Source organism: Etheostoma cragini, chromosome 8 (genome assembly GCF_013103735.1).
Source record: "Etheostoma cragini isolate CJK2018 chromosome 8, CSU_Ecrag_1.0, whole genome shotgun sequence".
NCBI lineage: Eukaryota > Metazoa > Chordata > Actinopteri > Perciformes > Percidae > Etheostoma > Etheostoma cragini.
Window position 1 is genome coordinate 12,929,368 of NC_048414.1, and position 25,894 is coordinate 12,955,261.

At 38.5% G+C, this 25,894-nt stretch overlaps 3 protein-coding genes across 4 annotated transcripts; all 3 read right to left on the bottom strand.

The window, feature by feature from the left end:
- Positions 1 to 234: 234 nt before the first annotated feature.
- LOC117949612 (unconventional myosin-Va-like) lies at positions 235 to 16,281 on the bottom strand. 2 transcript variants are annotated; one of them, XM_034880027.1, is made up of 40 exons: positions 16,084 to 16,281; positions 15,614 to 15,724; positions 14,839 to 15,010; positions 14,399 to 14,543; positions 14,107 to 14,263; positions 13,886 to 14,029; positions 13,408 to 13,489; positions 13,190 to 13,297; positions 12,940 to 13,046; positions 12,542 to 12,807; positions 11,442 to 11,523; positions 11,219 to 11,359; positions 10,958 to 11,086; positions 10,617 to 10,700; positions 10,219 to 10,344; positions 9,879 to 9,976; positions 9,689 to 9,775; positions 9,488 to 9,596; positions 9,163 to 9,374; positions 8,911 to 9,067; positions 7,858 to 8,097; positions 7,450 to 7,698; positions 6,742 to 6,835; positions 6,513 to 6,655; positions 6,077 to 6,190; positions 4,406 to 4,534; positions 4,199 to 4,255; positions 3,796 to 4,023; positions 3,601 to 3,668; positions 3,441 to 3,515; positions 3,155 to 3,353; positions 2,690 to 2,783; positions 2,443 to 2,601; positions 2,158 to 2,312; positions 1,987 to 2,076; positions 1,740 to 1,890; positions 1,353 to 1,632; positions 739 to 913; positions 571 to 651; positions 235 to 439 (listed from the first exon to the last, which is right to left on the bottom strand). In XM_034880027.1, the coding sequence occupies exons 1-40, from the start codon at positions 16,108 to 16,110 to the stop codon at positions 287 to 289; spliced, it is 5,478 nt and encodes a 1,825-aa protein (XP_034735918.1). In that variant the 5' UTR covers positions 16,111 to 16,281; the 3' UTR covers positions 235 to 286. The 2 variants fall into 2 exon arrangements, with proteins under 2 accessions (XP_034735918.1, XP_034735916.1); XM_034880025.1 differs by having other exon boundaries at positions 4,400 to 4,534.
- Positions 16,282 to 17,991: 1,710 nt separating this feature from the next.
- arpp19b (cAMP-regulated phosphoprotein 19b) lies at positions 17,992 to 20,201 on the bottom strand. The gene is made up of 3 exons (XM_034880155.1): positions 19,932 to 20,201; positions 19,238 to 19,360; positions 17,992 to 19,147 (listed from the first exon to the last, which is right to left on the bottom strand). The coding sequence occupies exons 1-3, from the start codon at positions 19,974 to 19,976 to the stop codon at positions 18,977 to 18,979; spliced, it is 339 nt and encodes a 112-aa protein (XP_034736046.1). The 5' UTR covers positions 19,977 to 20,201; the 3' UTR covers positions 17,992 to 18,976.
- Positions 20,202 to 21,163: 962 nt separating this feature from the next.
- Positions 21,164 to 23,876, bottom strand: rsl24d1 (ribosomal L24 domain containing 1). The gene is made up of 6 exons (XM_034880152.1): positions 23,660 to 23,876; positions 22,392 to 22,505; positions 22,237 to 22,309; positions 22,067 to 22,130; positions 21,828 to 21,913; positions 21,164 to 21,465 (listed from the first exon to the last, which is right to left on the bottom strand). The coding sequence occupies exons 1-6, from the start codon at positions 23,738 to 23,740 to the stop codon at positions 21,392 to 21,394; spliced, it is 492 nt and encodes a 163-aa protein (XP_034736043.1). The 5' UTR covers positions 23,741 to 23,876; the 3' UTR covers positions 21,164 to 21,391.
- Between the last annotated feature and the right edge of the window lie 2,018 nt (positions 23,877 to 25,894).

Consider the following 25,894-nt stretch of genomic DNA (forward strand, 5'->3'; position numbering starts at 1 on the left):
ATATTAATAGTTACCATGATATTTATCACTTGCAGATGTTATAATGTGAAAAGTCAAATTTCTTTTTAGTTGTTGCAAATTTACCAATCATACAGTTATTACTCTTTGGCTAGGCAGTGCTAAAAAAGCTAATACAAAGACACATCTAAACAATGTATCCCCATTCTGCTGGAGTACTGCAATAATCAGTGATAGTGAAAACATTACAACTGGTGGAAACATTAGCGAAAAACAGTCTTAGGTGTTTTTACTCTTGTAAACAAGATCAGGTGTCAGAACTCGAGGTCTAGATGCGGGCAAGGAAGCCCAGATTGAGGCTCGCAGGGATCTGGATGGTCTCCAGCGCCACAGAGGAGGGTGTGAAGGGGAGGGTGATGGAAAAGATCTTCTTGGCATCCATCATCAAAGCGGATGACTCAACTCTGTCTTTTAAAAGGCTCTAAAATGTAAAAAAACAACAACCAACAACCTTAAAATAAAAAATGCGGACACAGCAAAAAACAAGCAGTATTAAATACAAGACTAATTATAAAAGAACCCTGCATTCTTGCCCACACTTCCTCTACTCACTTTAATAGTTGTGATGAAAGTGGTCGGCACTCGCTCTTCAAACTCAATCACTGGGGTGTACAAGGTCAACACTTTTACAATCTGCAACGAGAAACACACAATGATAAAAGCAGGCGCGGCATATCATGTCTACAGATTAAGGAGGCAGAACATTTACTGATGATGGACCTGTGCTGTGGTGAGGGCAGAACACATTGTGCAAATAGTTTGTGCATCTGCTTCAGTCTTCTTCTTGATCTGTAGAAGCTGTGCAGCTTGTACAAGAGGCTCCAGAGTCTCCTTGGCACCGCAGTCTGCAAGCTCCCTCTCTGCCAGCCATTCTTCCAACTGCCAAACATTGTACCTGAAGCAAGAGACATTGGACAAACAATTCCGACTGAACCAAGGTACTGTTTAGCAAGGTCCAATCTGTTCTGTGACACCAGAGTAAGAGACCCTGCATGTGTAAATATATCTGTGCATCCTTATAACCAAGCCAAAAAGACTTGAACATTACCTTCAAATCAAATATTTTATATATGAATTAAGTACAACAAAATGGCAATTCATTCAGATTTTTAGCCTAGCAAATTAAGATGAATTCATATTTGATGATAGAACATAAAAGTGGTACACATTCTGATATATCACTTCACATAAACTGGAAGTTACCAGCTCCTCTTAAGTTTACGCTCCGTGAGGCTCTGCCCACAAGTTTTACACACCTCAATCTAAATTCTTCGGCTTCTCTAATTTCACTGCATAAACAATAATAACAGGCCAAAGGCCATTCTATGCCATACCTGATCTGCAGGCCTTTACTCCAGGAGCACATGTCCTTCCGCAGCAGCAGGTGGTTGAGTGTGACCGCGCAGATGATGTAAAACTGCTGCTTGACCACCTGTTTAATGAGGTCCAAGTCCATCCCGTGCTGACTCATGGTGGTGTAGAAGAGGCTAAGACGCTGCAGCAGGACTTCCACTGTAACAGCCGGCTCTGGGAAACTGGTGCTTCTCTTCCTCAGGCCTGTGGGTTTGGACCCCAAAACACCCTGGACTGTCTCATGCTCCAGCATGCTTGCCACTACGCACAAGAAACAAATTGAGGAAAAATACATTTCATGTGGTTCATTTATGGTCAGGAAAACAACACATTTGGTTATTATGTATGGTGAGATTATGGCTCCTCACCAATCAGGGGCTGTAGAATGTCCTCCATGCATTTGATGAGCTGGCGGTAAATTTGAATGGCTAGATCACCAAAAACCTGCTGGTACTCTGACAGTTCAAAGTTGGCTAGGCACTGCTCATTTTGCTTAGCAGTGTTGTGCGTTGTGAAGGCCTACAGCATAAAGAGGTTGTACAGACACCCAGGGTTAGTTGAGGAACATGTTCAGCTGTAAAGGTAACTCTGGCATCAAAGCTTCCTCAGGCTTACCTCATCTCCACTATACTGCTTTAGACAGTGCATTAATCGGCATGTGTTGGACAGCCAGAAAGACACTGCTTCAAAATCCTTTCCTCTCCTCTATAGAAACAGTGTAAGATTAATTTTTAATAAAAGCATCAGTCACTTTCTTTATACATAATTAAAAGTTATATACTACACCTTAATGACCCCCTTGATGCTGGTGATGGTGGAATTGAGCAGAGTGCTGACTCTCTGATCATCATTCACATTGTCTGCATATCGTACACACATGAAGATGATGTAAGCCGGAAGGCCGGGAATAAAGCTGACTGCTACACCACGAGTCTTCAGATCTGAGAAGATTACAACAATTCAAAGCAAAATAACTAAATAATGTGTCCCAGATCAATGAAAAACATTTGCATGCAATTCTAAAATCCAGATCAGAAAATGACTCGCATGGGCAAAACAGGTTTAACACACCTGCGACCAGATTCTTAAGTAAGCGGCTCTCGTCACCCTTCCTGTACTCCAACATGCCTCGGTACTCTTTCTCCTTGCGGGTGATATTCACCGCTCTGACAGGAGCGCTCATCACAGGAGTGCTCGTCACAGGAGCTGTATTCTTTTGCTGAGCACTCGCTGAATACAACAGAGACACAATTTGAGGGGTTGTTGTACAAAAGTCATTTAGGAAAATGTATAAACACGGTCAATGTTATGTGATTACCTTCAAAATCTTCAACTTTTTTCATGTAAAGTTTAAGTTGTTTTTTTAACTTGCGCATGGTTTTGTCTTGTTGCTCTTGCTGTTTCATGAGTTCCTAAAAAATGTATACAAACTAGATTAGTGTGAGGGCAAACTTCCCTGCAGTGTTCATTTTTAACACTGTGGAATTCTTTTTGTCCCGCGGAAAGTCTTAAATCATATAAACATGTATCTAACTCTTTTGTGGGGTTTTTATATTACTGTGTATACATGCAACATCACAATGTTTCCTTAAAGAACAATACATTGAATCCCATTTGGAAAAAGTAAACTAAAAGAGGGCCCTATCAATTACAGATCCATTAGAGAGAGAGACATTTAACTGTTTAACTATTAAGGAACTCTGCATTGTGAAAATATAATCACACAGTTGTAATAATTGATATAAAGGCAGAGTAAGACATTCAGACCAGTGAGCAGACCCACCAGGTTGTCGTTGGTGAGCAGTGTGATCTCGTGCTTCAGGCTTGCATCAATTCGAGCATCTTCAGGCAAGAGGAGGCTCTGGGCCAGCAACTTCTGCTGTTGCTCCTTATCAGCCTTCAACTTCTTCACCTCCTCACGCAGCTTCCTGTACTCCTCATTGTGAACACGCTCCTGCTCCTGCATCTGGCCCTCCAGAAGTCTGGAAGATGGAGGGATAGTATTCAATTCCATGAGGCGTGGTCGGGGCTTAAATGCACTAACCATCAACAGAATATTATTTCATCACCTATTGGTCTCTTTCAAGCCTTCATAAGCAAGCCACAGCTCTCCATCTTCATTCATTGTGTGGATGCTAGTGGACCTGAGGAGCAGCATCACAGAATTTGAGTAACACTGAACTGTACCACCTGATGGATTTAAAGTGGAATGGGAGCCACATGTCTTACTTGTCAACATCTTGAAATGAGGGAATTTCACTTAGATCTAATTTCACACCTTCCCCGAGCACAGAGTCCTAGAGGACAGTTCATACAGGATAGATTATAGTTCAATATAGTCAGATGTTTGTTGCATTAAATGCAAAAATACTGAATAAAAGACTATGAATGTAGTAATTGTAACAATGTAATTTACTTTCTCACCCTGTGTTTAAGGGCCTCTTGGCGGACCATATGTGACCGGAGGAGCAGCACTTCCTCTTTTCGCATCTCCAGCTCTTCATTGGAAGAACTGAGATGATCCAGCAGTATGTTGTAGGGCAGAGAGCCAGGAGTAGGGGGCGCCAGTTCACTGTTCTCATTGGTCAGAGACTTCCGCAGCTGGTTTAGATCCTGCTTCAGCCTCTTGTTCTCAGCCTCCAGTTCTTGTCGCTAAGACATTTAGAGAAACATAAACTATTCTAAACATCCACAACATACTTTTTGCCTCTATTTGCCGTTACATTAGAAAACAGAATGTTTTAGGGTTTATTAATGGGATTAATCTTTTAGGACATCTTCTTTCAGGATGTTGGAAGAGATCTTGCTTGGATCCCAATACATGTACCTTCAGTGTCTCCAAGTCCAGCTCCGCTCTGCCAACAGTTCTCTGCTCCTCCGCCTCCTTTTTCACAAAGGAACAATATACACATAATGTAAATACCAACCATTCAACCAAAACAGAACTAATGACTTATTTCATACACAACCCTTCTGTCTATTTAGTAATTTCACAAATAAGGAACAAAACCGGTGTTTCCGTCCATACTTCTGCTTTTTCTTGTTGGGCATCTTCTCTGTTATCCAGCTGCTGCCTTAGTGACCGTTTTTCCTGCTCCAGTTCCTTCACTCTTCTCTGGAGTTTCAGAAGGACCGGCAGGTCCACCGTTGCCTGGGTCTCATCCTAACAAAACACAGCAGGCTGGTTGATGAATCTCTTCACAAACTACCTAGAATGCTGCACTAATAGGATTAGAACACAGACAAGGCTGGAGAAAAAAATCTCCCCGCAGCTCTGTCAAGGAATAAGTGTCCAGTGTTTTGTAACTACTTGTAATGTAACTATTCACAGTGATTTAATCACTGATATTACAACTGACACGTCAGATATGCAGCTGTTCATTGTAGGTCACACCAATTTTTCCAAAATGAAAACTAGCATTTGTTAACCCGTTGTGCTTTGGAATTTAGATTCTCTACCTAATATTTCCCACCACTATCCTTTGGCCGATCAATCATTTGATGCTTTATTATTTAATAACTACTAATACTTTATTAGCCTACTTGCGTGGGGAGAAAGCTATGCCTCTACAACTTCTCCTGTAACTCTGGGTATATGTCCTGCACTGACTTGATTGTAAGGTGGGATAAACTGTGATAAATCGGGTCTCCCCCATCTGTAGCTGTCTTTGATATCTCGCTAGTCCTTTAGCAGCACATAGGGTCTCTCCTATATACGGCGCGTTGTCGGCCAGTGCGTCGGCATGTAGACCATGGCAAAGGACATATTAATTAGGTGATCGAGACATAAAAGTCTCCTATATGATTCCAGGGGTTTGATTATGTTGCTGCCATGATTTGTTACCCACATTATTCGGCTGAGGGAGCTAAGGTCGAGTTTTATTTTTTACCTTTCTTCATTCGCATCCATTTGTAATCCATTTTATTCAGAATAAACAAAAGGCAGTTTAAATGCATTACATTCATTAAGATAATTCTTAACAGATTTCTGTAGTTCAAACAACTTGGAATTGTAGTTGAGAACGTCAGTGTTAAGGGCTCATGTATTAAAAAGTTGTTGGGTTTAAATTGGGCTCGGGTTCATAATTACAGTTAATGTGTCGGGCCGGGCTCAAAAACAACGTGCACGGGCTCAGGCAGGGTTGGACTTGATTTTTTGGGGCCCAATCTAAGCTCTACGGTGTTCACACCACAGCTGCTATTGTTTTATTGAAAATACAGGTGTTTTACAGACAGCTTTAAGCATACAGGGAGTGAACGTTTCATACTCAAAAAGATACATTTTGGACCTGTATATGCCGTATCACGCAAAATTGTATCACGCAATTATCTGTACTTTCTACACTTAATAGGAGGAATGAGGCTATTTTTCAAATGTAATTACTTTGTGTAATAACCAATTTTTCAAATTGGTTGTATGCAAAAACAACTCCATTCAAATTTGCTGCAAGCTCTGCGCACCCAAGTACCATGAACTAAAAAAATGTTTCTCTTACATTATTTTTACTTCATACTTTAAGTAGTTTTGAAACCAGTACTTTTTACACTTTTACTTGAGTAAAAAGCTTGAGTTGAATATTTTTATATCCTAGTATTTATACTTCTACGTGTGTATTGAATGTAAATAATTTTGACACCTCTGTGTATATGTATAACTTTACTGATAGGACACTGCACCATGATATTGTGTAGTTTTCCACATTACCTCTGTTTGTATGGAGCAGTCTTCTCCCTCAGTAGAGCCTAAGCTCTGACTAAACTCAGAGGAATTGCTGCTGTAGCTGGAGTCTGTCCTCTTGTGACCACATTTTCTTGAACTCTGGTTGGGTGTGGAGAAAAAACACATTACAGAAGGAAGTAGCAAGGCCTAAACTTGTCCCATCATAATGTCACGTATAATTTATACACTGACGTTGTATGAACATTTCACTTGTTATATGTTAGTCCAGGTGACTGGTTTCTGTATCTCTGTAAACTACTGTCACCTTGTAAAAAGTTGTTTAGTTGTTTAGTTTAAATTATTCTAGTTTGTGACACCCTCTTGAAATTGCTATGTTGCTGGAATCCACAAATTATGATGAATCAAATGAAAACTGCTGTTGCAATGTCAACAATGTGACGCTAAATGAAGTGTTCCTCACAATGCTGAGATTCATCTCTTCCTTCAGGTCTCTGTGCCGCTCCTCCAGATGCAGGTTTTCACTCAACAGACTTTGGTAGCGAGTGCGCTCTTCAATTAAGTCCTTTTCCAGCTGTTCTGCATTCTCAACGTAGGTTTTAATATCTAAAACAAAAAGTTGTTTTTTATTCATTCTAAATGCAGCAATTGCTTAAGGACTGTAGGGGGGGTTGAGGTGAACTGTTCATTACCTGTTAACTGATGAGCTTGTTCCAGGATTAGTTTGTTCAGCTCATCTTTCTCGCTGTTCAACAAGCTGTTCTCCATATTAAGGGCTGCTACCACCTGATAGTGAGAGTGGGTAAAATAATGTAATCTTTGTCTTTATTCCCATTTAACTTGGCTTCTCCGGTTCTAGAAACCAACAAAAATGGAGCAAAGAAAATTCATAAAATCCCAAAGGGGCAAAGATTACAAGTTTTTATTTGGCATTTCATACAGTCCTTTTGCAGCTCCAATGTTTGCTTTTTTTTCCAGAACATTTTGGTCAAGTAAACTTAAAAATCACAATAAATTACAGTCTGTGTTATCATCTTAAAGCAACAGAAAGTGATGGGAGTACACAGCCAGCCGTAGATCCAAATGCCTGCCTCGCATAATTGTACATATATAAACAATTTACAAAAGGCCACAAATTAATGGAAACACAATTTGAGCCATGAAAGATCAGCAGATTGGTGAGAAACCCTGGGGGGAATTCACACAGTGGAACATAATAGTTTAGGAGTGTGATGATTTTAACTAAATGTCATCAAGGGCACTAATGTATCTTCACCAATGCAATGTCATCAATCCTATCAATTACCTTTCCAGATATTTAAAAAAAGAGAACTGCGTAGAAAATTCTAGTGAAGTTGCAGAGGAGTCAAGTTGAATAAATCCAGATGAAGTAGGCCTACCTGTTGTGTCTCGTCCTTGTATACCTTAGTCTGCACTTCAAGGTCTTCTTTCTCTCTGCGAGTGTTTTCCAGCTCGTGTTGAAGGAAGGAGAGCTTCTCCAGCAGAGAAGGAACTGTCACTGCCTTGGCTTTGGCCTCCTGTTCTGATCTACGAAGGCTTTCGATCTCTCTGCTCTGTTTTTCTCTCTCCATATTCTGGGTCTTCTCCACAGCATTTAGCCTCTCACTGAGCTCTCTGTTCTCTTTATGCTGCAGGGGGAGAAACACACATGCGGTGCATGTGATACGACAACTCCCAATGACCCAATGTTTCTCCAGCTACAGTGTGGTTTTTTTATGGTACATTCCAAGGTAAATAACTACCAAACAAAAAAAGTACATAGAGACACATACTCCCACAATACCCACCTGCTCATTTATCTTGTGCTGCAACTGCATAATCTTGTTCTCCATGCCAACGTTGAGCTTCTTGAAGCGCTCCACAGAGCGCGCCTCCACTTTCAGCTTCTTCAATTCCTTCTTGGCCTTAATTCGACGTACACAGCTCTGCAGCACGACGATGGCAGCCACGGTGCGTCTGAAACGCTGTCTAGCCAGCCAGCGTTTCACCCATTTCTGGATGACAACAGCTTTTTGTTCAAACATCAACTGTGGAAAAAGATGAATATTGAATGTCAACTTTATAAGTGAAATGGTAATGACAGTTGAGTGCAAGACGTGAGTTGGAAGTTCCAGGGGCCACGTGTACAACATTTTAGAAAAAATTGAAAATAAATTGCAATAGTTTTAAGCATAAACATTCAAAATGTGTCAATTTATTTCATGTTGCAGTCAAGGAAACGTATAAAATGTAATAGGTTCCTTGTAGCAGTGTATGTGAATGGCAAGCTGTTAGAGAGCCATTAAATTACCTACTGTTGAAAACATTCCATTTCAAAGTGTAAACAAAGTAAAGAAGGCCAGTATTAATATTGTCGGTCTTTATTCACAACTTAATGATTACGAATCCTCAACAGTGATAAAGGTTTAGGAAGTGCAAAAAATCTGGCGTACTGTTGTTACAAGGTTTCACTGCCTCAACAATCAACGGTAATGGAACCTGGCACATCTGTGTTTCCTTTGAGCGGGGAACCTTTCCATATTCTATTCAAAAGGCACTCATTCTTGGTCTTGGTGGGACCTATTAAATCCAGTACGGTTGTGGTAATATGCAACTATTAAGTTCTGCTATGGGTAGAGAAAAATCCATTTCAAGCTCCAGAAAACAGACTTATAAATACTTAACAGGTAGGTTAATCAAGGCTGACGTTGATATTGCCTTCTGGAATTATGTTTGTGAAATCAAATTTTGACTATAAACCTTTCAGTAAAGATGACTTTACAAGTGGGAAATTATATTTTATATATATATATATATATAAACATATTGGTATCATCCTCAAGCATCAAGAATGGCATTACCTTATTGTACTGCTTTCTAGCCATGTAGGCCCTCAAGATGGACTGAATAGTGATAGCTGCAGAGCGCTTTTGCTGGTAGCATCTCCTGGTCACCCACATACGCACGTTTCGCTGAATGATAATAGCTGCTCTGGTTCTTCGCAGAAACGTAACATAACTGTTGAAAAAACATATAAGAAATATGCCATACCAGCTAGAATTTGATAGATCTTTCAACTTCTTATTCTGTTGTGGTTTGACATTTCCACTCACCAGCGTGCCTGGTGACCTCGTACATGTCTCTGTATGGTAATAGCAGATTCCCTCATCCTCAGGTACTTTTTGCGGGCCAGCCAGCAGCGGATAGTCTTCTGGATGCGGACACAAGCCCTACGCAACTTGTCAGAACGCAGCTTCTCCAGGTAAGCCACCTGACCAGCCCTGAAGAAGATCTTGGTTTTGCCAAACTTATACTTATCTTGGTTCTAGGAAGAAAACAGAATGTACATTAGCAAGTATGATGTGTAATGTTTCTGTGCAAGTTACATTTATTTTGTTACTGACATCATGGGAGTGCTGTTGTACATTGCAGACATACCTTTATAAGTTTTTCTAGGAGATTTTTGCAGGTTTGTTTTCTGTCAAGAAGCACATCCTTTTGCATCATGAGGACCCGATAACGACTAAAAAATTCCTGATAGGTCCATCTGCAATAATTAGACAATTTGGAGAGGTCTGTAAACATATAAACTGCCCATGGCCCTGTGCTCTGTACTAGATGCTGTTGTTGATATGTTACCTTGATGGGAAGCCTGCTGCTGATATCCGGATTGTTTCAAGGATGCCACATGCTCGAAGCTGTTGGACTGCCCTCACAGGATCCATACTTTGTAAAAGATAAAATACAAACAAGTTTTACAAAAAGGAGTGGCCTACTACTTCATATGTGCTTGTGCAGATAATCATATGAAGAGTGAAATCAGCCTCACATGAATGGAGATTTGTGGTCATTTGGCTTGATGCAGCGTACGTAGTGAGGAGTTGTAGCATTTAGTGTGTCCATGAGCAAATGTAGAGACTGTCGAAACTGAGTAAAAAGACAACAAAAAATCCTTGATGACTTTGGAATTATTTGAATTATAAAAATGTGCTTGAAAATTTGGTTTAACTGTCAGATATCAGTTACTTCATAGCAGGCACTTCATTCAGACCAGCTGAGGAAACCTTTCATTTAATTATAATTTTCCATAACTTCTCCACAAAATAGGTTTTAGTCATGCACGTTCCCACACAATCAAATGTCATGTCTCCTGCTCTTCATGCTCTCACCTGCAGCCCAACAGTCTTCTTATTATCCCTTTGAGTCTGACCAGTCCTTCCAGTGACACTAGCACGCTTGTTGGTAGAACTTGTTGCCTTCTCATCATCTTCAAATAGCTTCAGCAACCAAACAACCTGAAAAGATATTTTTTTCAGATATCAAAGCAACAAAATACAAAGTCAATATTATTGAACAGTAGATGGCAGTGTATTCAATAGGAAATTCAAAAGTGGGTGTATTTCCTCCAATAGTTGTGGTTGAACAATTCTAGGCCGAGGGACTTGCAACACAAAATATACGTATATACGTATTTGCTTTTAGTTGAGGAGGTTTTGACCTCCAAAAAAAAACAATTAGAAAGCACTATGAAGTGCAAATATGAATAACTTTTTATAAACCATTTCACCTTGCTCTTTTTTAGAACATTTATCTGCTCCTCATTGACTGTGTCCTTGTTTTTCTCCAGGAAACCCTCACACTGGTACTCCACCTAGGCACAAAGGATCAGGTCACACAGTGTTCTTTCACTAAAGCGTCATCTACATCATTCAAAATTTGAAGTGGAGTGAATAGTACTGCTCTAATAAAGATAATCTAGAATCATCAAACATTTGTAGTGAAGGCTTGTCATTCTTTGAGACTTTGCAGAGAGAATTAATTACAATTTCACACTTGCTCTTAGAAAACATGAGTCTGCTGACCACTGAGTTGTAATGCCTCAGCATGAGACACAGAGTTGTATTATACCTTATCTGCAAAGTGGAGGATGATGAAAGCTCTGTTTGATAACCTGGGTTTATCAAAGTAAGCATTCTGCTTCTTCAGCAGGGTGTTGTACAGTTTCTGGGCCCACGTGTCATCCGAGCCTTTGGGCATCTATTGAAACAGGAAGAGCTGACACATCAGTTACTCATGGCCTTAGTCATAACCTCCAAATAGATCATGGTGGAGAGTCCTCCTGTGGAAAGTAGCTGAATGGAACAAAATTAAATAAAACTGGCATTTTACCTTGCACTCTTCATCCAGAAGGTCCAGAACACCCAGCTTGGCTTCAATGAGATCTATACATGGCTGGTTGTCATCAAAGTCAATCAATGTCCAGGGAATCTCCTCTTTCATGTACTCCTCTTGCTCCAGTTTGAAGACATGCTGCAGGGAGGGATAGCTGGAAATGATTTATATGTATGTTTTGACTACAAAATGAACATGTTAAGCAAGAAAAGACACATACCAGGTTGAACTGTTGTTGAAGCTTCTCATTGGCATAATTGATGCAAAACTGTTCAAAGCTGTTGACCTCAAATGTTTCAAACCTGAAGAATCATACATGCTTAAATTAAAACATGTCTGGCCATCCAGTAAACAATACCTGGAAAACCCACAAACCTGGGTTCTCATTCATCAACCGTGCATACGCACAGACGTGTGCGTATGTATTACGTAAGAACATTGCAAAGCAAAGTGGTTTTTTTAACCAACTTACACTTAGGAATGTGTAAAAACAAAAGCACAGCTCTGGCCATGCTTACAAACAGAATCTAGTGGTGGAATAGTAAAAGTACAAATAAAAAGCATTTCAAGAGTATCATAGTATGCAGAACACAACCAGCATCCACATTTGTCCTGTATCCTTTTATTAGATTAATCAATCATTAATTTTTGGGGTCATTTGTCTAATTTTAAATGGACAAGTTGCCTAATTGGTGTCAAACCCTATAAAAAGACTGCTGTGACAAATGTTTGAAATATCCTGCAATGGCTTATCTTACATTATGGGGAGACTTGCTCAAAGATCGTGCTGATCTGCTTGACAAAGGCACAGAGTGGCTTCTAAGTAGGGGGCGCTTCCCCAAAAAGGTACTGTTCAATTTGGGTTATGATATTCGTGACATTCTCCCATGCAGCATTTTTTCTTTTGTTTTTATATGCTCCTGCATTGACTGTACCAAACAATATTTGAAGGTTAGATTCAACCTTATCTACCAGTATCTCCATTTTGGTTTTTAAGAAGTTCCTCTTTATTGCTTTTTGGCCTTTATTGCTGTGAGGGAAAAAAACACATTCACATGGATAATAAAGGGATGTGGTTATACCATTAATTGGAGGCGTTTCTGAATGCAAATTACTTAATCGTGAATGAGCATAGTCATTAAGAATAAGTGGGATTTATCAAGATTGATTACTTACTGATGTGCGTATGATTGGCTTGCGCATGTTTGATAAATGTGGATCTTTAAACTGAAGCAAATACTACATTTATTTCATAAGACAGAATTTAGAACATTTTCTACGCAATCTTGATAAATGAGGCCCCTGGAGATGAAAACTTACCCGTAAATGTCGAGTACACCAATGAAGGAGTGCTGTTTTGCTGCAGACTTTAAGGCATTATTAATACTGGCCACAATCCAGCTGAAGAGTCCAGCATAGATGTGTTTGGCGAGGGCATCTCGGCCATTGACTGCATTCATTTTGGAGACAGACTTGACATAGGTTTCTGTAGTTGTCTTGAGTTTCCTGTGACATAACCAGTGGGCCATTTCTTCACAGGGGACCCCCATCAACTCACAAAACACCATCAGGTGGACATTGTCTGCCTGGAAATACATTAACAATAATGATCTACAGGTACAGATCTGCAAATCTTCAATCCAACATCCGGACATAAAATGAACCAATTATACTAGCCAAAATGCTCTTATTTTATTTCAGGGGTAATCAGTGTTTACCGAGATGCTGCATCTGTCTGCTGACTGATCTTTCACCTCCACATTGCTAAGATGGAGAATGGCTGCCAAAATTTGGTAAATTGCCATTTGATCACTTTCACCAATTCCTACAATAAAAACAGAACAATAATACAATGAATAATGATCAATTGTGTAAGGACATCCGAAAACAAAACAAAAAATAATGTACAATCCTGTCCATAAAACATGATGTAATTGCAAACCTTATTGAAATGCAATTAGCACTCACCTAACAGGGAGAAAGCCCTCCTGGTATTGCACATCTCTTTGGCATCATCCACTCCATCGATGACTGGGCTCTGACCCTGGTTAGTACAGTGGAAGTCATCTGCGCAACCTTCAAACATTAATCATATTAAATATTGAACTTAACAGATAAGTTAAAGTTGTTTGTTTTTTTTTCTTCTACTAAATCCTGCTAAAATTATATTTTAGTGACTCTCATACCTAAATCAAAGGCTTTGAACTCTGGTAAATGTGAAGAGGCACACAGCTGGTAGAATATGTGGTAGTTCCTTTCATTGTGGGCCTAAAAGTAGCCCAAAGACATGTAAAATGAAAGCCAAGTAAATTAAACAACAACCGCAATCACTTTCAGTAAAACAGATACCTCTATTGTAAATCTATTTACCTCAAGCACATTGCCAAACCCAGACTTAAGCTGAGATCATCAAGTTTTCTCTCAAAAAATAGTTGACAGTTGCTTAGTGTACCCATTATGTTACTATTTTTCTGAGTCAAGGGCTGGGCAGGCTAAATTTAGTGTTGTTTATGTTATTTGGTATTACCTTGCTCAGATATACACATGTTTGAGTATTTTAAATCAATTAACTGTGAGGAATACAGGAGATGGAAGGACCACATTCAAACACTGAAAGTAGTCACCTAAAGACATGTGAGTTAAAACCATACCAATGAAACTTACCTGAAATACAACTCTAGACTTTTCCAGTAAGTAGGTTCTCATGTTAGCCCCAGTTATACAATGCTTCATATCAAACCCAATCTCAATGTACTTCCCAAATCGACTGCTGTTGTCATTCCTTGTTGTCTTGGCATTCCCAAAAGCCTAAAAGAAACACGCAAAAGGCTCTCAGTAACCTGTCATAGAATTTTGTCTTATTATCCTGCAGTGTTAAATTTTACCTCCATGATGGGGCTGGAGGCAAGAACTCTCTCCTCAACACTGGCCTCATCAGAGGAGCAGCTGACTGTGGCAAAGTAACGCATAGCGTACTTAGCGGAGACAGTTTTGCCAGCTCCTGACTCACCACTCACTATGATAGACTGGTTTCTATTATCTCTGTGTAAAAAAAAAAGATGTGATGACATAAAGGTTAAATATCAGCTAAAACACATTTAGAGTATCAGCATAAAAGGAAATTGATATTAAATTTGCTTTAAATGTCAAATGAAATGCATTTGGAGGTTACAAGACCTAGCCATCTGTTTGTATGCTTCCTCTGCTACAGCAAATATATGGGGGTCCATGTCCCCCATGTTTTGCCCACTGTAGGCATTGATGATGTCTGATTCATAGATGGGCAGGCTCTCATAAGGATTAATGGCAACCAGGACAATTCCTAAATACCACAAGGAGAAACATTCTCAGTTAGACAGAGATAAAAAACAGCTTAAACCTATCTAATGTTATCTGACATGGATTCAAAATAATGAACTGTGAATCTTGAAAGTAGTTTTTTTGTGTACATTGTCCCAAATTCATGTAATACATTTTAGTGTGTGTTACTTTAAGAGCAGCCTGCCCACAATAATCAGCATGATGTACAGTAGATTATCATAGAGTGTACAGTGAGCTGGGCTCCAAAGTCTACAATGACAGTGATAGTGTGAGTCAAAAGAGATGAAGCTCATTACCACAGTATGTGTAAATTAACTTGGAGTCGGTAAAGCGCACTTTAAGGTTGTGTAGCACTGCAGGCTCGTGCAGGTAGCTGAGAGCTGTGAGGTCATTTTCCCCCACCAGGATGTTAGGGTTTCTTAGTGGTGGCAGGTTGTTGGTTCGAGGGTCTATTTTGTATTCCACCTCCTAGAAAAGTCACCAGAAGTTAGGTGAAAGTATTCACAGTATGAGAACCATAGTAATTTGCTTTCATTTAAGAAAAACTGCAAAAACCGTTAGGTCAACCACTGGAAAACAGACAACAAACAAGAGAAATCAGACAGTTAAGCAACGCAGTCTTAGCATCAGTACTTCATGTTAAAGCTAACTGGCAACCACTGTGCTTGGTTTGCTCATGTTCACTCATGATAATACTTTGGCCTTATTTCCATACCTGAAGTGCATGCCCAAACCTGACATCACAGCTGCAGGTAGCAACAGCACTAAGTGAAAAATTTATTGTTCATGCATTTTCATCATTCCATCATTATTTTGAACCCAGTATATTACACTGGCGTCTTGTATTCAATGTTTTGCATACAGAGGCACAAGGTGTTTGTCTTGACTGGGAATCTATGTGCATTTACCAAACACCACAGCCACCTAGAATAATCCCACAGAACACAGATTTATGAGGCTCCATTGCCAAGTGTTTTTGCAGAGAAATATGTACATGGCTCTCTGACAAAACATCACACCAATCTCCCAGAGTATGACTGTGTGTGTGTGTGTGTCATTTGCCTGTCTCACCCTGCCATCATCCAGCTGCAGGGACAGCTTCAGGTCGCCAGGAGTGTAATCTTTGACAAGCTCTGCTGACTTCCACACTTCTTCTGCATCTGGCAGCCATACACGGGCATACTGATGGACAGAGAGAAACCGAGTCAGGGCCATTCAACCACTGCAATTACAGTAACACAGTCTTTTACAAAACTAGAACAAAACTGTAGTGACATGTAGGCTACCTCAGGAAAATGGAAAGTTAACTTGGAGTCAGCCGACAGCAGTCATGCGTATAATGTGGATGGATACGTTGCAGGCTACTTTAGCAGACGGATAATAAAAAAGCAACACATGTTGCAACCAGCTGTTCTGTTAACACCTCTAAGTGACTTGTAGGAATAAACTTTTCTTGAAAGATACATTCAAGTGAACTAGCATAACTTTAGCTAGATAAAACCGTTGAATGAGCTGGACAATGGTCCCTAATTCATACCTACCTTGGCGTAAAGTTCAGAGGTTGCCATGTCAGTCGCTCGTGAGCCCTCAGAAACCTTTCTCTGCCCGCAGAGAGAAGATGAAATATTTAAGTAACTCCCAGAGTAGAAGACGTGAACTCTTTTGAGTTCCTCTCCCTGGTTCGATGTTCTGTGCCCAGGAGTAGAGTTCAACTAACATTACTGTCAGAACAGTTGTCTGTCTGTCTGTCAGCTGCGCTTGCCCTGACACGTTTTGCTCTCGTGCGTCTCGCGTGCCTCCCAGCGGCCAACGCACTCGTTACAACCAAACCTAACTGTCTATGGCTTCACCTGAGAAGAACATGAAGGAGAAGGCTGAGGTGGTATGAACATTCCTGTGGAAAAAGTATTCAGATCCTTTACTTAAGTAAAAGTACTAATACCACACTTTAAAAATACTCTATCACAAGTAAAAGTCCTGCATGGAAATGTTACTTAAAGTAAAAGTAGTACTCATGAAAAACCCTTCCATTGTAGACACTGGAAACGATTAAAACAGTTCTCAATCAATCAAATAAGTGTTCAATAGTCTAATCATTTCATCTGCACTTAAGTAGGCCTATTGTTGGGTAGTTTATATTAGAAGTTTTATAAACCTGTTTTGTATGCAACAATCCTATTTTTTAAGTAACTAAAGATGTCAGATGAAGGTAGTGAAAAGTAAAATAGTTCCTTCTGGTTGTGGGGCAGAAGTAGAAAGTGGCATAAAACGAAAAGACTGCATTATTGATACTGGGGAATAGAAAATCCCACCACATGTAAGAGGACTGTATCTACCTTTGCTGAATCTTATTTATAGTTAATCCCAATTTGCATATTATCAAAACAACCAGCCCTCATCACAAAAACACATTGCTATCAAAAAATATATTTTGATTTAAGAATTGTTGATCAGCAGAATTGTAACCAAGCACTAATGCAATAAATCTTTATCATGAGATTATGAAGAAACTACTACAAATAGGATGAGAACAAACATTCTTACAGTCCACTAACATAAAGCAGAGGGTAATTTAGTTAGCTAAAAAGTCGCTTATTGAATGGATTTCAAATGAGGCCGTTTAAATTTCACTTCTCATTTTCAAATTGCAATTCCACAATATCCATTTGTCATTTTAATGTCCAATTTCCTTTTCACATTACATCATGGTCTGGTTATCTTGAGTACTAAAATTATCACCAGTTTCTTGTTTAATTGGTCCCCTTTTAATTAAAATACTGGGTAAGATGACCATCCTCCCTCCCTCTCCCTTAAATGACCAGGGTTCTGCTCTATACTGTAATAGACTGCAGCTTTTAGGTACTGACCCTTAAGAACTTCCATTTGTGAAACTCAATTACACCACATCACATTTCACTCAAAAATATACTTAAACAAAAATTTCTGACAGCATCTACTCGGCAGGCTAAGGCTTACATGCTCGAGTTTAGACTCATGTCCACACCTGAAGTAGTTTACCTCCACAATAAAATAGTAGTTACTGGTCAAAGCATTAATCCAATATATAAAAGGGGTGCGTGCTACATATGTATTTTTTACTGCTCTGGCTTCTATATTTTAAGTTTTATTTCACTTACTCTGCCATGAATCAAGTATCCATTGTTGTCACCGTGTGTTGTAATTATTGCAAGGCTTAACCAAATGTTCCTTAATAACAGGAAAATGTGAATATTTTTGTAAAAATAGGCTAAAATAATGAAAATACACAAATGGGTATAGGATTCTGACATTTTTAGAATACTTCACCAACCTATGGTTAAAAGCATTTTTTTTCTTCTAATTCTTCTTTGGTTTCTACTTTAGGCACAACATAAAGTGGGCTATTTCTTAGTGCAGGTAGTTTAAGTAACATTTGACCATATAAATTCAAGGACAGAATTAATTAAAAAAAGTGTACTTAAGATATTATGCAAAACTATTTTATTTACAAACAAATGGCACAGTGCAACTGCACAGTAAATGTACATGCACACTCCAGACATGTCATGGGAGTTTCTTTCCATAAAATCCTAAGTGATTCCAGTCAGACAGTGATAGACATTTCAGGCAATTTATAACTAAGATTCTCACTGAGGGAGCAAATATTGCTCAAGAGGAACAACGGTTCATTACTTTTAAGGCCATTTTAGAGGTCAGGATGACATGGAGACCAGCAGCAAGTCCTTGCAAACCAATGTCACTAAAATTAATTAAAATACAACTGGCTACAAAGTGTGTGTGTGTGTATGTAATCTAATCTTCAGTACTTTGGAAGTACAGAATTTAACAGGTTCACAGAGTGAGGAAGGGACACAACAATTAAGGATTAGAAAAAAAAACAAGGATTATGTCACTTTTCACTATTTAAACAGACATGCCTCCATATGAGCAGACGGATACTCAAAACTGTTGCAAATTGAAAGGCAAATCTGTAAATTACAGATTCTTCACACATACATCAATTCAAACTGTCTGTAGTCATAACTCCATTTTTCATCTGCAATTATCAGCAGCATGGTGTAACACAATTACTCTGCACAGGCTCTTCGGCTGCTGTTAGACAGGCGATGTGTATGGCGGCATGTATCCTTAAAAGTGAAAATGTTATGTGAGAATAAGATAGCATTAATTTCCATTCATATTTATAATAATTGTATAATCAATGACTAGTCTTTTTTTAGGATCTTGAGAAACAGTTTCAGCTTCTATTTTTTGTTGGATTTAAATAAATGGCAAGTCGGTGCCTGACAGTTGCTAATTGTTCTCAAGAATTTGGCTTGATGCATAACTTGTTCATAGAGAATACATTTAAAGGGATAAATAAACAGAAATGTAAACGGCAGGTTGATATGAAGTGGCGGTTGGAATGAAAACCAAACAGTAAACGTAAAACCATCAACCAGCCAGTTTGCTGGCCACGATTGAAGTCTTTCTTTGTGGCAGGTCCTGAGGTGTTGGGATGTGCCCCCCAGTGATCTCAGTCTTCTCCGTTGGTGCTGATGGCAACTGTTTATTCTTCATTTTTGCCTTGGCCATGTTGTAGTCACCGGAGTCAAAATACTTTGGCTGGACAAACGAGAAGAAATAAAGTGAAAACATTGTAAGGCTGGTATAGATATTAAACGAGGAGCTAGGTTTAGGTATTAAAAAACGCACCCCCTTCTGAAGTCTTTTCCTGAGTAAGTCTGAGCCTCCAGGCTTGGCTCCCAGGTTAGGATACCTGGCCTTCAGTTTGGCCTCCTCCGCTTTCTCTGGACTGATTACTTTGTCCTCCATTTCCTGCAGAAAGAGCACAGAGTGGTTGCATGGAAAATGCTCTACTTAACTTGAGGAGCGAAAACATTTTGTGAAAAGTGCATACGACATTACTGATTGATGAAACTGAAATATAATGTGACAGCAGCCGTTACAACTATTACAGCAAAAACATTTTTTTTTTTACAATATGATGGCGTCGCCATGAGGGAAAACTCCCAACTGGTGTTTGCACTAGCATTTATTCTGCAAATTAACTTAACTAGCTAGCATGTTTAGTTAGCTAACGTTAGAACAGTAAACAATTTCAGCTAAGCTATCAATCAATTTACCAGTGATTATGGCTACCGTAGACACTCGCCGGCCGCCAACACAGCAGGATTTTTGTTTTGCTTTGACAATTAACGCTAGGAGCTAATCAGCTAGCTAATTACTTGGCGGCAGCATCGCTGATGACATTGGCAAAGAGTAGCTACTAGCTAAATAGCTTGCTGCTAGCCGCATGCTAATATACCAGATTCGACGTGCTAGCACTGTAGCAGCACTGGCTAACCGACGTCAGTTAAAATAGCAGTTCGTCTCCGTTACAATTTACCTGGTGTTCCTCCAAAGTCCTCGTTCCTTCAAACTCCTCAGACATAGCTGTATTGAATCCCTGCTTTGCTCGCAAAACTGCGGTTGTAACGTCACGTTAGCCGTTCAACTAGCTCTTCTGGAAGATGAAAGGTGGCACTGAGAGAGACTGGGCGGGGGCGAGGGTAGCAGCCTGTCATGCAGCCTGTCCAGCAACAGGCCAAGGAATCGATGCCAGAGATGCAGATGGGAGGCAGACTGGGACCATCAGTTCATTTCAGTGTCAAGCCTGACAATAGTATTAAATATTGCCTTATTAAGTCTTGTACAATAATTTTACAATCTGTACAGTAAAAATCGCATTAAAAAGTTGATGACATGCAATGTGCTTTTATACAACATGTTGTGTTAATTCATGCCTCTATGCTTTGAGAGTGCATGGACACCAAATCTTCATCTGTACATCTTTTGGTGAAAATGTTTCAACCAAAATGAACATTTTCCTAAGACTTTGTATTGACTCTTGCTTCAGTAAAGCACAATCTATATAATAGGCAGATCAATTAGTAAGATTTTTTAAAAACATTTAGAAGATAAAGGTTCTTTTCAATAGTCCATATGCTGTCATAGGCGGTAATCAGACTAACTTTCACTACATTAGTCAAAGTACCTTATACCATGCTTTTGGTTGTACTGTATTGGTGGTGGGGGGGGGAATATCAGAGACAGTATGACTCTACTCGCAAAGATTTACCACACCGGTATAGAAGGAGGTAAAATTGTTTAACAAATGCACTTTTAAATGCATCTTAAATTTTGTGAATCAGTTGGTCTGATAACTTGTGATTAAAGGACTGACATGATGTACATATAGGCCAAACACTAAACTTAAAGTATGTTAGACAACTAAATCCAATTCAATGAGGTGCTTACATTCCACACATTACACTTGTGTACAGTGTAGGTAAGTGCAGACAACCTTGTCCTTCTCCATAATGGTCTTCATACTAACAATAAAAAGAAATTAAAAGGTAACAAACGTAACATTTTTCGTTTCTCAAACTTCTGACAGAAACATTTTATTGATATGGCACCAACTTCGATTTTTATTTAGCAATGGTCATAGTTTTATTGGGTCAATGTCACAGAAAAACAAATGTTTATTACATTTTTGTTGGCTACCTTTTAACATGTTCGGCATTACTTTAATACAGCTTACTAAGCAACAGGATAGAGTAAATTCTTTACACACACACACAGGAAAAAAATTGCTGGGAGTTATGTGGATGATCGCTGCTGCTTGGAGGGAGATCTTTATTAGATCAATGCTTTTAGTCCTCATACAGCTATTCAAAACTGAATGCATTACTGTGTCCATCATCAGCCATTTGGATATTTTATTCCAAAGCAGTAGTACAAGATAGTACGAGGCAAACTTGCTTGAGGAAGTCATCACACAAACAAAACTCCTTGGGTATAAGATTAGTTATCATCTCCCATGTCCACGTCCTCTTGTAACTTCTGCACCATTTTGGCTTCCAATTGTTTGGCTTTTCCTGTAAAAAAAAGCAAAAAGGGTTTTTAAGAATGCTGAAATCACAGACTAATCCTATTTATTATGGGGTATTTTATTTTCCCCTAAATGTATTTTCTTTTAAAAATCTATAAATGTCAAATATCTATCACTACTTTCAGTGTTTTCCCTTGGTTTGAGGAAGACTCACATATTTGTGTCCACCTCAAGGTATTGTTTATTTAGTGTATCAAGCTGAATTGTCTACTTTCATCAAAAGGGCAATGAGCTGCGCAGTTTGCAAAATCATTGTCACCAATTTAAATTCCTTGTAGATAATTATAATTACGATTCTGGTGTATAACCTGGTTGTTACCTATACTATTGACTCTTAAAAAGTCTTACCTGCATGTGGTGCTTTGATAAGGTGAATATTTTTCTTCACTTCCGTGATGGCCTCTTCCTTCTCCAACTGTTTGCCCTTCTTTAATCTATTAAGTGGAGACAAAACAGTAAAAGGTGAGACAAACACTGTCAAAACCAGACGTGTTATAGAAAAACTGAAATTAAATGGCCAATGTACGATGCAAAAAAGTTAACTCAAAAGATACACCCAAGAATGAACACAAAAAAAGTTTGCTCACCTGTTCATGATAAATCTCGCCTGTCGTTTCTGTTTGATTTCTTCAACCCTCTTCATTGCTTCCACTTTATAAATTAAAAGTGACAAATTAATTTTCAGTTCAAAAATAAAGTGACAAAACATTTTCACAGCAAGTAACTGTATAAATATATAAATAGAATTCTACATTACCTGTCTTGTCCCACAGATTCCGGTTATATTTAACAGGTATATTTCTACGTTTCTCAAACTCCAAGGCGTTGTCCTGAAAGAGAGCATGTTTGTTGGATAGGTAACAGTAAAACAAATGCATGACCGAGATATTGACCCATAAATAACCAACTCACCACTGTCAATTCCTTTCCTGATGCCTTTCTGAATGCTTTGGTCCATCTGGTTTTTCTTGGGTTACGCTTCTTCTTGAAGTTCTTGTGGCATTTTGATCTGCAGAATCTGAATGACTACATATATTTAAAAAAAAGGGACAAAAAAAACAAAATTTGAGGTTGAACTCAAAAGGTATCCACAGGACTTAAAATGGATATTAAAAGGTATACCTGTAGGCATTTTTTGCCAGAGGAATAAAAGAAGTTTGGGACTGTGATATAATATTGTCTTATAAAGTCGGGAAGCAAATTTAAAAAATTTAGAAGTTTTGACATTACATAAGTTGAAATGTACACACACCTAGTCTCTATACATATTTATTAATATTGGCCACTATATCATCAGATATTATTATTAATATTACGTATTGGGTTGGAGAGAAACGTATTTTAGAGTTATCTGTATGTCTGGCATATTACAGAATTGACAACATTGTTGACTTGACTTACTACAGATACACAAGTATTAGCATAATGCATTTTATTTGTATAGCACTTTTTTCAACACTCAGACACTTCTTGTCCAGCTGAGACCTAAAACTATAAAATGTGCTCTCTCTCATATATATATATATATATATATATATATATATATGGTTAAATTATCTGCCCTTGAATACCACCCTTGGTAAGTTTGTTTTTATCTTTGTTGTGACTCTGCTGTAAAACAAGTAATGCTGCGTAATATCGAGGCCTCAAACAATACACAATTTAAAAAAATCTGACACAATCTCAGTAATCTAAGCTTCACAAATATAGAATAATGTCCACGTCAATAACTGTGGGGGGGGGGGGGGGGGGGGGGGGGGGGGGGGTGTAACGTCCACAGTGTAACGTTAACGCCAGCCCCCGCATTCACAGCGAGGGCGCAACAATTACTCCACAAACCGAGCCATACCCAAGGCCCTGCTAGCTAACTGTCCGGGCTCTTCATTAACTCGATTTTGATCAAAGGCAGCATGGATAACATTTCCAAAAAACATTATGTCCACTTCATGTGTTTCAACTCCACGTTTTAAATCATTAAGCACGGAGGTAATTAATCATTACGTTGAGTTTGTTACAGTCTGTCTGAAACTAAAATCTCGTATTGATCCCACGTGAGCGACTACAGCACGTTATGTTAGCAAGCTAATGTTAGCCAGCTAGCTAACGGACCAAGATTGACAGTCAAACACCAGCTTCTGTTCAAGTTACAAGGTTATTCAGGCGGGAACACAGCATCATACCTTGCAGTCGTTTCGTACAAACATCACCCCATGCCCGGGATACACAGGTCCCGAACAGAAATAACATTTTTCGATGCGCATTTTCACAGCAGCGACGCTGCGTGCGAGTATCGATAAAAACAAGACCGCCCGTCTTCCTCTTCTTCTTCTTCTTAGACACTGGCAGCTGAAAGCGCCTGGTGGAGTGTGACTGCCCCCTGTTGAACCCTCGGTCAACGTTTCTTCTTGATATTGCATTGCTGCCACCTTTTGGAACTAAAATGCTTTACATTCATAATTCAGTTGTAAACATTTCTCTTGCCAAAAAAGTGAGTATGGTGGAAAATAACCAAAGGATATTATTACCTCACATTGTCCATTCTGACCTTTTTTCATACAATCTATGAGTAGTGTTAAATTTGGAACATATATAAAAAATAAGACATTACGAAATAAATAAGCATATGAATAAAAGGAGTAAAGACAAAGACAAATAAACCATTAACTTGTAAAATAAAGTAATGACTTAACTCATTACTATTACATATTCTTTGTTTCAAATTTTTGATTTACAGTTATACTGGAGTTCACTTTTACTTCAGTATAGAGCTATTTATTTAAATATGTCCCTTGTAAAACGTTGATCTTATCTCATAATGGCCCGTCTTTTTTACAATCCATAATTGACAAGTATCCATCATCACTACATTCAGTGTTTCCCCTGGTTTGAGGAAGACTTGCATTGGTGCACACATTTGTGTCCACCTCTAGGTATTGTTTTTTTTTGGTGAATGAAGCTGCATTGTCTTTCTTGTACCAAAAGGGTGATGTGCTGGTAGTTACACATGGTAAATGAACCAACATAGAAGAAATACTGTAACTAACTCTTCATTATGAAAAGGCTTTAAAGGTTGGAGAAGACAGCCATATAAAAACCCACAAACCCAAGAAGAAAAAGGGCAAAATGCATTTTTCCAAAAGCAATTTTATTATTTAGTATTTGGGATCACGTTGAGAGTATCCAAAAAGTCTGTTGCAACATTTGTTTTGTTGCTCACTTGGAATTAAAATATGTAGTTTGGTATTTAAAAGCAGAAAGATTAAAAAAATGTAACTTAAATATTACTATTTAAGTCTACACTGTAAATCTATTTTTGGCACCTGAGTTGAGTCAGGAAAATGATGTGTGGCTCTAAAAATTAACCTTTTATAATAATGCATTACACAGAGAAAATTTTAAATGGACACCAGCCTTATTAATTTATTAAAATGTCACATTTAAATTGGGAAATGTTTTGTTTACATCATGCTAAAAAGACAATCTAAATTAAAAGAATTTCCAATATAACCTAAGTAAGTATCATTCAGGTAAAATATGGTGATAAAAAGACAGCAGAATAGTTTAACATCTCAAGCTTTGAAAAAAAACTGTGAAAAAGCTTTTCTAGCAATCAAAACCATTGGAAATTATATCACATTTAAATGCAAATAATGTAAATGAAAACCAAAGAAAATCACTAAATAACAGAGACTTCAAATTTCTTTGGTTAGGATTATTTGTATTACAAAGATATAAAAATTGATTATGTTGCTCTTCCCACATAGGGTTTCCATTTTGATAGTCAGAATCCTTCATTGTCACACCTGGACAGGAATTATTATGGAGAGTAAAAGAGAATTCTTCCCCATACAGCAATATTGGTGATCGGTAACAGATGATTCTCTAAAAAAAGAATAAATATCATCATCTATCATTGGCAGGACAAGCTTGATCTTTGGTCTTTGGTCAAATATTTCCACCTTATAGTACCAAGGATCACTTGAATGAAAAGCCACACCCATCTGAGGAAGGAGACAACTCTTTGGATAATAGCATCGGCATCACCGCTGCGTTAAGCAATGGTCTACAAGGCAAATGGAACACAAGCTGGAGAGTCTTGTGATAAAGCTTTCACCTGAATAAAGCATCAAGAAAATGTACATTGAGAAAAGCATTCGAACCACCATTCTGAGGGAAATTTACATCATTGGCAAGAACAATATTTTGGCAAACACACTCTTAATGTCTATATTTTTGGTTCCATTAGAATATCTATTGTATTATCAAAAACTCTTTGGGTACACTTGTTCCCATCTTTGGATCTCTTCTTCTATAGTAAGCAAAGCCCTTTCAATATTAAGGCCATGTTAAAGCTTTGAGTTCAGTGCACTGGAAATGCCAAATGATATTGTATGATATCTCAAATAGTTTGACAA

Coding starts and splice junctions, on each gene's coding strand:
- LOC117949612 (XM_034880025.1), bottom strand. CDS start 16,110: ATGGCAACCTCTGAACTTTACGCCAAG. Junction 6,656..6,741: donor ACAAGCTCATCAGTTAACAG/GTAATGAACAGT, acceptor TTTTTGTTTTAG/ATATTAAAACCTACGTTGAG. Junction 2,313..2,442: donor ACTTAAGAATCTGGTCGCAG/GTGTGTTAAACC, acceptor TAATCTTCTCAG/ATCTGAAGACTCGTGGTGTA.
- arpp19b (XM_034880155.1), bottom strand. CDS start 19,976: ATGTCTGAGGAGTTTGAAGGAACGAGGACTTTGGAGGAACACCAG. Junction 19,361..19,931: donor GGACTTTGGAGGAACACCAG/GTAAATTGTAAC, acceptor CTCTTTCTGCAG/GAAATGGAGGACAAAGTAAT. Junction 19,148..19,237: donor GGAAAAGACTTCAGAAGGGG/GTGCGTTTTTTA, acceptor TCGTTTGTCCAG/CCAAAGTATTTTGACTCCGG.
- rsl24d1 (XM_034880152.1), bottom strand. CDS start 23,740: ATGCGCATCGAAAAATGTTATTTCTGTTCGGGACCTGTGTATCCCGGG. Junction 22,131..22,236: donor GAATCTGTGGGACAAGACAG/GTAATGTAGAAT, acceptor TAATTTATAAAG/TGGAAGCAATGAAGAGGGTT. Junction 21,914..22,066: donor GCGAGATTTATCATGAACAG/GTGAGCAAACTT, acceptor TCCACTTAATAG/ATTAAAGAAGGGCAAACAGT.